Source organism: Nipponia nippon, unplaced genomic scaffold (assembly GCF_047370975.1).
Source record: "Nipponia nippon isolate SJK-2023a ecotype South Korea unplaced genomic scaffold, ASM4737097v1 scaffold_18, whole genome shotgun sequence".
NCBI lineage: Eukaryota > Metazoa > Chordata > Aves > Pelecaniformes > Threskiornithidae > Nipponia > Nipponia nippon.
Window position 1 is genome coordinate 8,953,157 of NW_028262334.1, and position 13,007 is coordinate 8,966,163.

General features: G+C 38.3%; 1 protein-coding gene across 12 annotated transcripts in view; it reads left to right on the top strand.

Moving 5' to 3' along the window:
• The window catches only part of GOLGA3 (golgin A3), a 31,412-nt gene extending 18,431 nt beyond the window's left edge, over window positions 1-12,981 (top strand). For 4 of the 12 annotated variants that reach the window (XM_087754956.1, XM_087754955.1, XM_087754959.1 and 1 more), the window contains 12 exons: window positions 198-292; window positions 1,010-1,226; window positions 1,940-2,083; window positions 2,738-2,935; window positions 3,489-3,605; window positions 4,098-4,237; window positions 5,021-5,153; window positions 5,361-5,483; window positions 5,918-6,082; window positions 6,958-7,121; window positions 8,126-8,303; window positions 9,075-12,469. In XM_087754956.1, coding sequence (XP_087611082.1) covers window positions 198-292; window positions 1,010-1,226; window positions 1,940-2,083; window positions 2,738-2,935; window positions 3,489-3,605; window positions 4,098-4,237; window positions 5,021-5,153; window positions 5,361-5,483; window positions 5,918-6,082; window positions 6,958-7,121; window positions 8,126-8,303; window positions 9,075-9,131 — 1,731 coding nt within the window. In that variant the 3' untranslated portion in view covers window positions 9,132-12,469. Of the gene's footprint in view, window positions 1-197; window positions 293-1,009; window positions 1,227-1,939; window positions 2,084-2,737; window positions 2,936-3,488; window positions 3,606-4,097; window positions 4,238-5,020; window positions 5,154-5,360; window positions 5,484-5,917; window positions 6,083-6,957; window positions 7,122-8,125; window positions 12,470-12,686 lie in introns of those variants that run through there. The other 8 variants (XR_015704169.1, XR_015704172.1, XR_015704170.1 and 5 more) reach the window with 8 other exon arrangements.
• Window positions 12,982-13,007: the final 26 nt, after the last annotated feature.

The following is a 13,007-nucleotide window of genomic DNA, read 5'->3' on the forward strand; positions in this document are numbered from 1 at the left end:
TTCATACATACTATGGTGGCCACAGAGGGAAGAATTAAAAAAGAAATAAAAGAGAAAGGAGATGGGGAACCTTGGAACAGTTCATATTTAGAGATGGAAGTAATTTTGAAATTTCATGCTTATTCTTTTATAATCCAACATACAGCAAACATGCTTTTGTTCTTACTCTCATGGGTGCTTTCTTCCTTCCTATTAAGTCTTTGCAGTTCGATAAGGAACAAATGGCATCTCTTGCTGAGGCAAATCAGGCATTAAAACAACAAGTAGAACAAATGCAAGAAGAAGCAAAAAAGTAAGTGTTCTTTTAGCACAGACAAAAGAACTACAGCATTTGTTTTCCATATTCACCTTTTTAGCAGTCACTATTTTCCTATTCCCTAGTCTTTCCTTTGGGAAACTTAAATAGTCAGAGAGTCATAGAGTCATATCCATGGCAAAGTGTTGGTTGCATGCTACACAGGAGTTGCAGCTTCTCCTCTGATTCACTTATGCTTTTAACCAACAGTCTCTGCCATACAACGTACATATTGGAGCTAATCCTAATTACCATGCACTGAATTTTAGCCCTGACTGGCTAGAATGTTGGCATTAGTGAGAACCATTTTTTTTTTTTTTTTTCCACTGGCATTCACAGGGTTTTTATGATACCTGACATATCCACCAAGGATCTCAGACTAGATTGGATTCTTACTCTAAATTCTGTGTTATTTTTAGAGAGAGTAGTATATATTCCTTCATATTGGAGTTTTAATAATTCTGACAAAGACCTCTTAATTACCATAAGTATTTTCTTAGAATGTTATCAAGAGTCTTCAAGGTATTGTCTTGCAGAGGGCCAAACTGTACTTTACCAACCTGATGGCTTTCTCTGATGAGGAGGGTGACTCTGGGACAAGAGGAGAGAAGTGGATGTTGTTTTTCATTGGGCCATATGAAAAATAAATCTTTTAGTACTGTTTTCAGGCAGTTTTTGTTTTTACCTGATGCTTTGTTTTTCCTTTCTCTCCAGGGCCATTACTGAGCAGAAACAGAAAATGAAGCGTCTAGGGTCAGATCTGACGAGTGCTCAGAAAGAGATGAAAGCAAAACATAAAGCCTATGAGAATGCAGTCGGCATTCTTAGTCGTCGGCTACAGGAATCTCTTGCTGCAAAGGAATCTGCTGAAGCAGAATTGAGCAAACTAAAAGCACAAATCACTGATGGTGGAAACAACCAGATTGCTCAAGTATGCAGATGTATTTTAACATTGTTAGTACAAAGGCAGAGCTATCTTGTTATTAAATATAAGTCTTGAAATATTATTTTACACTGAAGTGATGAAAATATTTGGAAGATAAAGCTAGATAAGAACATGGTATCAGTGTTCTGAGCACTGAGAATTTCCTTAATTACATTTGAGAGAGGTGATTTGGCAGGCTTTGGTTTGGTTGGTGTGTTTTGTTTTGTTTTAATTTTACTTGTATCATTCAGGTTACCAATTGTAATCAAGCTCAAGAGAGTGATAAGCCTTAGTGCTTTTTCCTGATTAATTTTTATTGTTGGTTTGTTTTTCGGGTTTTGTTGTTTTTTGTTTTTGTTTTTTTTTTTAAAGGCTCGGCATCTGAAGATTTTTGGAAAAGCTAACTCTTACTGCTTTTTTATCATTGACAGTTAAAAGTTCTTCAGGGTGGCCATAACTTATTCATATATGTTATGCCTGTGGTCATAAAATTAATTTACTGGGGGAAGCTCCAATTCCTAGGACCAACGGAGCAAGATATCAAATACACTAACAGCAGTAGCTAGATGCAAGGGTTGAAAGCTCTGAGCAAGACCTTTACATTAAGCCCTAGCACCTCATTTAATATTTGCTGGAGAAGTAGGCTTTTTAACAAAAACAACATTACTCCTGTAGATGAGTGATATATTAAATCACGCTTGTGATCCCTTTGCCTTTAGGAAAGGATTCAAGCTCTGGAGACAGAATTGCAAGCTGTCAGCAGCAGTAAGTTGATGCTGGAAAAAGAGTTGCAAGAAGTGATTTCACTTACCAGCCAGGAGCTTGAAGAATACAGAGAGAAAGTGCTGGAACTTGAGGATGAGGTGATTGCTTGAATTTGCATGGTAGATGGGAAGGTCATACTAAAAAGTGCCTGAGAGGCAGGGAGAAATTTTAGTACCATAATTTTATTCCAACAGTGCAGGAAATCAGAATCTTACATAGGAAACATTGTTCAGTGGCACTTGCTGATTTTGCTGCCCTGTGCTGGCTCTTTGTGGTTTCATGAATCATTGTTGTACAGGGGAAAAGAAGAAGAGAGAGAAAAGTAGTTCCTGTATTAGATACCAGCTGTGTCTAGTCATGAGACTGTGAGGATGCATGAATCATTATCTTCTGAAACTATTTGGAGTCATGGATGCTCGGTGATTTTGAGGGCAGGGTGGTGGTGTTCTGTTGTAGAGTTGCACAAAAAAATTATATGTATCAACTAGTCTTGATCTGCACCTGAGCAGTACTCCTGGATTCTGCTTTCTAGCAAGCATTTTAGTCCTCTAAAAGGAAAAAATACCTAACTGAACTTATTTTGAGGTGTTCATTTAAAAAAGAAAAAAACAAAAACAAACCAAAAGAAAAAAAAAGAAATCCCACTCTCGGAAAGCAAGACGTTTAATGAGTTTAGCTCACAACTTTTTTGTGGTAGTAATCTGGAGTTGTTTGGTTTTGTTTGTTTGATATGGTTTTTTCTTTGGTTATAGCTTCAGGAATCTAGAGGCTTCAGGAGGAAGATAAAACGTTTAGAAGAACTTAACAAGAAGCTGGCCCTTGAACTGGAGCATGAACGTGGAAAACTTACAGGTCTTAGTCAGTCCAACGCTGCTTTGCGGGAGCACAACAATATCCTAGAAACAGCATTAGCAAAAAGAGAGGCAGACTTGGTACAACTGAATCTACAGGTACTTGACCTTTTGATATATCTTAAGAAAGGAATTAGCTCATAATTCTGATAACAGGATGTAGGCATCTTCACTCATATGATACAAAGTCGGTGCATTTTCTCCCGATCTGGGTCTCCCATGTGTTGCCTAACAGCAGTAATACAGGGGACTGAACGAGAGATCAAAAATGAGACTTTGCACTAAACAGAGGTGTTTCTTCGGAAAAAAAACCAAATCACACTAAAATATTTGCAGTAGTGAAAGTGTGGCTCACTTAAGTGAGTTGAAACATACGAACTCCGTTACATACGGATTCACTGAGATGAACAATTTTTATGCCAATAGTAATATATTCGTGAGGTATAAGCAAATGGGAATATAGGCAATGAGCTGCCGTTTAACCATAGCTACTTTTAAGGTTGAAGGGTACTATGAGGAAAGAGCTATCAGTGAACAGCAGAGAGAAGTTTTGCAATGCCTGCATTGGCTCGTGTTTATATTTCCTCTACTGGCATTTCTGGTCTTCCAGTGAGGCCACAAAATGTGTGTTTGTTTTTGCGATGTGATACAGGTTCAGGCAGTCCTAAAGCGGAAAGAGGAAGAGGATCAGCAAATGCAACAACTTATTCAAGCTTTACAGGCTTCCTTAGAGAAAGAAAAGTCAAAAGTTAAAGACCTTAAGAAGCAGGTAACAGCTCATCTTTTATTTACTTAAGAGGCGATTTAAATGTCAAGTATTTGAGAAGTAGCTTGAAAGGAAATCTATGCTTTATAACATACTGCTTCCTGCAGGGTCTCTGTCATGATGGCCAGTGGCTGAAAGATGAGTCGACGTCTTTTCCGTTGTGCCCTGCGTTAAGCATACTCATTGACTACCAGGAGAGTTCCATTATGACTTGTAATGCATGGGACATGTCCTGAAGTGATGATACTACATCCAAAAATTCACAGTGAAGAAGCAGTCTGGCAAACATGCTTCTTCATTATATACAGTTATTAACTGCCATTAGCATTAATAAGGATAACAACCCTACTAATAAGTTTTTTAGACAAAAAGAGAAGCGTTAACAGCTGCACAACTTCCTTCTTGATTTGTTTTGTACCCTTTTAGTCTAGCTCCCTTTATGATTCACCTACAGTCATAAAACAATGAAAAATTGGATCTCTTTTTTTCTCGTAGGAAGCAGCAGCCAAAGCAGATGCAGCACATAACCGCCGTCATTACAGAGCTGCTGTGCTTGAGCTCAGTGAAATCAAGAAAGAGCTATGTGCTAAAGAACTGCTTGTCCAAGCCCTTCAGGCTGAAGTGGACAAACTGCAGTAAGTAGATGTCGAAGTTCTTAGAGAACAGTACATAAAACAAATCCTCTGAAAAAGCCATACATGAATGAATTTTTGGTTTTGCCACTCTGGAGTGGTTTATGTTGAAGTGTACCCCAGCCGAGCCTGACCATAAGATGCATGTTTGGACTCTAGGCGAATACTTGCATTTTTCTGTCTCTTCATAATTCAGTTTGACCTGAAGTGTGCTGTATTTGGGCTTCACCATCTGCTTTTTTTACAGTTTCAACACAGATTTCTATTATTTCATGTTACTAGTAAGAATTAACACTTCATATATATCTTATTATTCTTCTCTTTCACATCCCTGTGGAACTACATAGAGGATGAATTTGGTTGTTGAATATATTCCACAATATATTCTTGTATAAAAGATATTTTCTTAAATTATAAGAAATTATCAAACCTACATGAGAATGGATATAAGGTTAACCCTTTTCCTTCTAAAACAAAAGCAAAATTGCTGACCGGTTGGGGTTTTTTGTTTTTACTGCATAATTTATTGTTTGTAACTGGACTATTACCAGTGCTCAAGAAATTTTTTTTTCAGTATTTAGTGATACGTTCATGCATGTCTCATATAAAATCTTTTTGTGATGTAACTCTTGCTGTGAATGTGCTGGCAAAGCCTTCAGTCAAAGCTATAACTAACGAGGTTCCATGCGCTGTCATGTCATTTGTGGTTACATAGCTCACCCAGTGAAGTACTTGTTTTAAAGGAGAGATTCGATAACTACTGTGTCTGTTCATCCTGCTGTGCAGGGTAGAGGATGAAAAACATTCCCAGGAGATATCGCAGTTTCAGCAAGAGCTGGCAGAAGCCAGGTCTCAGCTCCAACTTCTGCAGAAAAAGCTGGATGACAAGCTTAGTGAACAGCCTGTAGTAAGCCAAGAGGTAAAAACTGCACATTTACTGTGTTTGTCCTTATTTATGACGCATTATATGACTTCATTTGTTTTTCATTCAGCATTTTAATGAAGGCTTGCTAGGTTTTCTTAGAACCAGGAAGGGTTCATGAGACACAATAATATATTTCAGATTTTGTGGTTGATTGCACCTATAGATAATGCTAAAGATATTTTTCCTGCCCTTTCCCGGTAGGTGGAAGACCTCAAGTGGGAAGTAGAACAAAAAGAAAGAGAAATTGAAACGCTTAAGCAGCAGTTGGATATGAGTGAACAGCGCAGCCACAAGGAGTTGGAAGGGATACAAGTTGTCTTGCAGGTATTTAATCTAGCTGGTGGAGATTCTGATGGATAACTGGTACTGCTGTAGGGGGATAAATAAAACAGTATTTTTATTGTTTAAAAGTATACTTATACTTTTCTGATACTTTTTTCAAATGAATTTTTATTCATAAAAATGTATTCATTATACGTTTTGGAGCATCTTTACTTTTCTCACTTTTACTTTGACTGGGCTGTTAGCTTCTTATTTCCTTGACCGTATGCCATTAAAATAGGCTACTGACTTTTTTTTATCTGATTTCTAGTTTTCTGCCAGGGAAAATTGGTTTCAAATAGCAGTGTTATGTGTTGGGGTTTTTTTCCTAGTTTCCCCTGGAAACTGAAAAAAAACCCCAAGATAAAAACATTAGTTGGCTGGAATTTTTATACTGTTTCCCTGTATCATATTGATTCTCTTCTTTTCCCATTTAGAATATCAAGACTGAGTTGGAAATGGTGAGGGAAGACCTGTCAGTGACTCAGAAGGATAAGTTTATGCTGCAGGCTAAAGTGACTGAACTGAAGAACAGCATGAAGTCGCTGCTGCAGCAGAACCAGCAACTGAAGTTGGACCTGAAGCATGGCAAGATGAAGAAGGTATTTAAATAGGAAGAATACATGTTGTAGGGTACCGAAAAATACTCTGCTCATGCTCTTAAAGTACTGGAATACACTCCGCTGCAGGAAACCTGGTGAAAACTCTGACTGACATGCCTGCCTGTGATACTGATGTTCTCATATTTACGTGATAAATACGGGAAGATTTACAGGCCAAAGTAACTGTACTGATCTTGACTTCCCACCTTTTACTTCAGAAATCTTTGTGTTTAGCATATTATCTTACATTTATATTTTGACTTACAATAATGAAGCAAAAAAGGTAGCACTTAAATAATGACTCGTGGGCAAATACAGAGCTAATACCTTCTTACAGTTAATACCTTCTTAATGTTCATGTGTCTAGCCTCTCCATACTGTCTAGTTTTTCATCCATTCACAATTTCAAAAGTTAACTGTTGGTGGTTTCTTTTGAGTTTTCTGATTTGCTATGAGTACACAGAAAAAGCAGTAATAGTAGATCTCTTGCTCTTTCCCCTCCCTGAAGTAATTCTGTCACTTAGTGAGACAGAATTTCATATGGAAGCCTCCATTTCATTCTTTTAGACAAATTTGTTGTGAAGATCTGTCATTTGCTTCAAATCCTTCCTGTTTTATTTCTTTAGTAGGGCGAGTTCTTGAGTAGATCCTTCTAGATGCTGTTTGTTTACTTATGAGCGTGGCTAGCAGATGACCTTAGGTTAGGAACTTTTGCTTGTGACCCATGAGACTTAACATGAATGTGCTTCTGATTCCTGCTCTGTAATGCAGATATGTACCAGTCGTGTCATCTGAGAATCTTTCTGTGTGGTAAAAATGACACTGATGAAATAACTTAACTGTATTTCTGGCTCTTCTTTTTTTCCTTTAACCAGAGGAAGGAACTGAAAGGAGAGAATAACTCTTCAAATCCTGTGACTCCAGTCAAGATTCCTGATTGTCCAGTGCCTGCTGCCTTGCTGGAAGAACTGTTGAAACCATCGACAGCTGTGAGCAAGGAGCCTTTAAAAAATCTGAACAGCTGTCTCCGGCAATTAAAGTATGACTTGTTATTTTCAACCATATTAAATAATCTTTAAAATGTTTCCAAGAAACCAGCTGCCAGCCTAAGGAAAAAAGGATTTCTAAAACGAAGTCTTTTCCTCTTATTCGGACTATATTTAGGACAGTAGGATGTTCTGTCATTGTAAGTGCTTGCTTATATGGTAATGAAATAAGGAAAGAAGCCTTTACAATAAACTAGGCAAAATGTCCATCCTAAATCGTACAGAGCAGGACAAACCAGAAACAGCTATTTCTAGTCGTTCTTGCTGGTGGAAAAGCTGGTGTTTCTCTCCCTTCACAGCCTCAGAAAGGCTGCTCGTGGTAGGAGCCCAGGCAGCATGTTAATAAGAAATCTCTACAGAGGAAGTTCATTCTGCCAAAAATATGTTTTCAGACCTTCCCTTAGAAGGTTGCACGTGACGTTCTGAGCAGGAAAGGTACAACTTCAGGAAGATGGGGAGTTCGGGTTGTTAGGAGAACTGAGCTGCTCTTATCACCTCAGCTGATGTTTGAGGGCAGTGAGCTTGTAATGACGTTCTGTGATCCAGTACTACCAGGCTAGTTGCTTTGCTATGTTGGTGTCTGACTAAAGTCACAATGTGTTTATCTAGTTATTTTTCTGTGCTGCTTTCCTCACCTCTACCTCCCATGATGTCTCTTACACCTGCAAGAGTACCATGTTCATCAGGTTGCAGTCACTAAGTGCCTTTACTGAGGAAACAGTGCTGCATCATCCCTGGCAATGAGTATGTGCAGCAAAAGAGCTGCTGCGTTGTTGGCCCTTATTTTTGAATTAAGCATATTGTATTTGTTTTGCTCTTAAATTTAAGACAGACAATTCCCAAGTTTCCTGTAGACTTCTCTCTTGTATACAGCTATAGCTTAGATAGTATTGGAGGTAGGGATCAAGAATCAGAAAAGTAATTTTCTGATCTTGTGTTTAGCAGTTAGCTTTCTGCTTGTTAATTTCTGCTTTTTTGTTCTCAATACTTTCAAAAGGCAAGAAATGGACAGCCTTCAGCGTCAGATGGAGGAACACACCATTACCGTGCATGAATCAATGTCTTCGTGGACTCAGATTGAGGGGCAGCTAATGGACCTTACCTCTGCCAGTCCTGCAACTGCATCAGACCAGCAGGAGGTTCCTACTGTAGATGAAAAGAAACAGAATTGTAGTGTTAGTGACAAGGAAGCTTTGACACTATAACCTTCTTATCAGTTGTTTTTCTTCCTATTGCTTTAAGTATGCAAACAAATCTTTATCAAACTTATTTATTTATTTCATTTTTAAAAACGGTGTTCAGAGTTGTGCTTTTGCCTGTAGAAGCAAAGGACATGGTTTTGAGAAACTGGTGTAATATTAAATGCAGAATATGCTATTCCAAGGGTTTGTTTGAAACCTTACCATAATAATTCTGTCATGTTGGGGACTGCCAAGTGGTAAATCTAGCTCATTTGGGGGTTTAGTAAAAGATTCAGATGAAGGTTTAAAATGAGGTCAAGAGGAGCATCTGCTTCCAGGTCTGTATTTGTTCAATCTGGGTGAGTTTGTTAAGGAGTAACTTTTAATTATGTAGCACCTGGGTTTTGGTGGGTTTTTTTTAATTAGGGTGGGGTGGGGCGTTGAGGTGGTGTTTTCCCCCATCTTGGGTTGTATCCAAATCACAGGGAAAAATAAGTTCTGCTCATGTTCAGCCATTAGCAGTGGTTGAGAACTGGATATTCTGAGCATCCTCTCCCTCCTATAATCTCTTGTTCTTGAAATTCAGATTACAGATATCTGTGTTTAAAGAAAAAAATTTCATTTGAAGCCATTTCTAGTTATGAAGATGACCTCTGACCTATAGCAAAAGAAACAAGACTGTAAAGACAAGCAATGCAGACCAGTATGTATCTTTGGCAGGGTTGCCTGGGATGTTTTCTGAAGTATTAGTTTTTCCTCTTACAGTTGCAGGCCAGTAGGGAGCTTTGCTTCACTGCACAAACACTTCTTGCACCTTTTTAGTTCAACTTTTGAAGTAGACACCCTTGAAAAAGGTATGTGTGTAATATATATATATATATATAAAAGAAAAAAATCATAATTTTCTGACTTTGAATATCTGTTTTAATATGCTTATATACTGTAAGTTAAGGCTGACACGAGAGGTTTTTGTTACTGTTTTACTGTAATGTTTAAGTTTGGGTTTGTTTTTTTTTTGACATCCTGTACAAATGGCTTAGGGAAATTAGCCCCTAAAGCCAGAGCTTTTAGAAATGTAATTATTTTTACTTTAAAAGACAAAATTATAATGCCTATAAAATTATTATTTTTATTAGCTTTATCTTCTCCTACACACTTCCCCTGCTTTTTGCACCCTCTATTACAAGGTGTCCACCATGAACGGAAATGTTGGTACTGTGGCAGCCCCTCTGCAGAGCACCGTGACTAGATTATTGTTAAAGCAGCCCACTTTAGATTCCGTTACCTTTCCTCCTGTTGTTCCCTGTGGCTCGTTGCACAGTGAGAAGCCCACCCTCTCCTCATTCAGAACTTCATTGTGGAGGTACTGCTTTGCCTAATGTGCGAAGTGCTAAAGCACAAATCAAAATAGACATGACAGATTATTTGAAAGATTTAGTGGCAACTCGTGTACTAGCATGTTTTTGTCTTTAAAACATAAACATGTCAATTATATCCACTATAGTTTGGCATTTAAAATAAATGTAGTAAGTATCAGTAGATCAGGTGGCTGGGGAAAAAAAACAAAAATTCTAGTTTATGTATTTTTCCAAAGGGGCTATTGCTGCTTTTGGCTGGGTTTGGTTGTTTGGGGGCGGGGGGAATGGTTGCAGTTTGCTTAGCAGTAAGGCAAAAAATAAGCAAACAAAAAGCCCAAACCCACCCTTATTTATCCAAAGTCTGGTTTCTCATAATTACCAATTCAAGCTCTAGTCCAGTTGAACACTGTGCACTTAAAGTGTCTCTGCTGACTGATTTCATGCCCCTCAGCTGCTGGATTTTAACTTACATTTTATTGGGATTAAAGTCAACTGATGCTAAAAGTCAAGGTTTTGAAATTGGTGAAGGAAGAAATGCATTAGCGTGGCATTAGGTGCCCAGCATACAGAATTACCAAACAATTCAAAGAAAAGTCAAAAGCTTTACAGGTTACGTAGACATATTAATGTCTGCACTCTGCTGCAGGCTACTTTGCAGAGTAAATGGTACCGATTATCTCACTGCTGTCATGTTCTTGAAGTTGCCTGTGTATTAAGCTCAAAGAAGAAGAAAAAAAAACGCAGTATTGTTAAAAAACAATTAAAACTACGTAATGAATAATATATTCAGTATAAAAAAGTTATCAAATGTTCAGCATTTGAAATAAAGTAACACTTGTGCAGCGTTACTGTTGCTGTTCATTTTAGTAAAAACATTGCCTACGGTTAAGAATCCCTTATGTTTTCATCTCTTAAGTTTGGCAACAGTTGTAAAAAAGGTTTTATCTGGTATCAAAGAAGCCAGAATTGTTAGTAACCTTCATAGTTCTTCAGAATGTCTGCTCTCCTCTCCTTTTTGTATCAATAATCACACTGCATTCTGTGCTCAGTGCAGTGCTGCAGTTTCTCACTGGCTCCTTTTAAAGACATCTGAGTTCATACCATCGAGGAGTCTTAGGTGCATGTTTTCCCCTTTAAAGGTGAGGGAGCTGTTGTGAAGTGCTCAGATTAGATTTCCGCACTGACCCACCTGTCTCTCTGAAAGCACCTGGACACTAGGTATTCTCATTTTATATTCCCCATGGGTGTTTTCTATAAAAGAAGCACCATGCCATGTACTTAAACGAAGGACAGACAGAGAGACTTGAGGGTCTAAATCTGCCGAGGTACTCGGTCAGTTAAGTTACGGAAGTTGCCGGGAGGCCTTCTAGAAGGAGCACGCAGCATGTGATAAAAGCAGGGACTTTTCTTTGAAGCTCATCAGCTATGTTTCTTCATTATGCAGAGAAATAGTTGCTCTTTTATTAAAAAGCCTCACCCTGAGGCTGAGCATGGTCGCTCTGCAAAGCTTCAGGTCTCTGCTGTCTAGGCCATAAAACAAACTAGTTGTAGGAATGAAAACTGCTTCCCCTCTGCCTGTCACAGCACTGCCAAATACATCAGAGAAAAATCTGAAGAATAATCTCTTAAAGATTTTTTTTTTTCTTTTCCTTTTTCAAGCACTGCAATAGAATGTATTTTCTGTGTCTGTTTCTTCAGTGGTTGCTACCTACTAAAGTGAGTCTTGTTGATGAAGGAGAAATGTCACTGTAGTGTGAAAATGTTTCCCAAGTGATGAAAGTTGGTAAATGCTGCAGCATTACTTTTCCAGGTGCTGTTGGGTTTTTGAGGACTCTTGAATAATTGTGCATTTAAAAAACAAACAAACAAACAAAAACATCCACCAAAAACCAGCAAACCCTAGGATGGAAAAACAAATGTTAGTTACTGAGTCTCTGGTGTTGCTGAACATTGGGTAGTGCTCCATTCTCTTGTCTTCCAGATTTCTTGGAAATATTTGTGCACTGTATTGGGATCAGCTGAGCCCCATATCCACTCATGCAATGGGAGGATCTGATCCCATACTATTTATTCAGGCAATATCCTGGCTGAAATCTGTGAGAATTTTACATATGTCAAGATAGAGTAATATCCAGAATGAAAGTTCTAGTGCTCATGTTTTCATGGATTACTTATTCCTCTTTAGGGGAGTGAACCGCAGTGGCATGGGTGTTTTTAATATTAGCTATGACAACATTAAAGGTGCACTGGGGACAAATAGTGCTATCAATATAAATTTAACTTTCCTAAAGATGACAAATTCACTACTGGTGATGCAAAAGCTTGTGATGTATGTTTTATTAACTTTGCTGGGGAAGTGTGAATAGTTGCATGTGACTTGCTGTGACCAGAGCCTTTAAATATTTTCATGTGAAAGCCATTACAGTCCAAAGTAATTACTAATGCTCATCAGCTGTCATCTGATCACTCTTGTCTCCTACTCATGTGTAACACTTGGGCAGCAGGGCAGCCTAATTTCCAATACAGATGCACAGATTTCTAGGGGAGGGGAAGATGTTCTGGATATTGTACATGAAATATTGTTACGTTTTATACATGACAGTCAGTAATGTCTGCTTAGGCTGTATTTGTAAAGATAGAAGTTAATCATTACATGTTCTTGAGTGGATAACCCAGGGGATGGAGGAGTTACACTATGTACAATTGACGTTTATGATCATACGAAGCATGTTGATTATAAAAATAATGTGCATAGGAATTCCTTTAAAAGTTTTGTGCAATAAACTATTTTTGGTAAAGGGCTCCATGTTGTTTCTACTTTTAAAGGGAAATTGATATCTTCTCTTTGGGTTTTGGACAGTAATTTATATGTTTAGGATTCTGAACATGCTCTATAGCCACCTTTAAGGAAAAAAAAAAAAAGCAAGCTTATTTTGAATGACTATGTTATTGCATATTGATTTTTCACACCTCTGAAATTGATTGTGCTTGTATTTCCATGGCATTTACTTTTTCTCAGTTTGCTGAACATGTCCGAAAAAGAAACACGAGTGCATTTCCCTTGGCCTGAATTTGCCAGCATCTGAAGTTTGAGTGTACAAAATGGAACCACGCAGAAATGTCATCTTGCTTCCCAGTTGGCCGCTTCCAGGGACGAGGAGAGACACGGCTGTACCCTGCTTGTAACATCAAACAGTGCGCGTTAAAGGGATGCTGTCAAGTTCTTGAAGGCCTGCTATTTCGTCTTGCCATTTAAACCAGCGACTGACCGGTCTGCTGGTAGCGCAAGTTGGGGTTCCGTAAGGCGGTGATGCTGCTGCTGATGATGACGGGAGGTAAG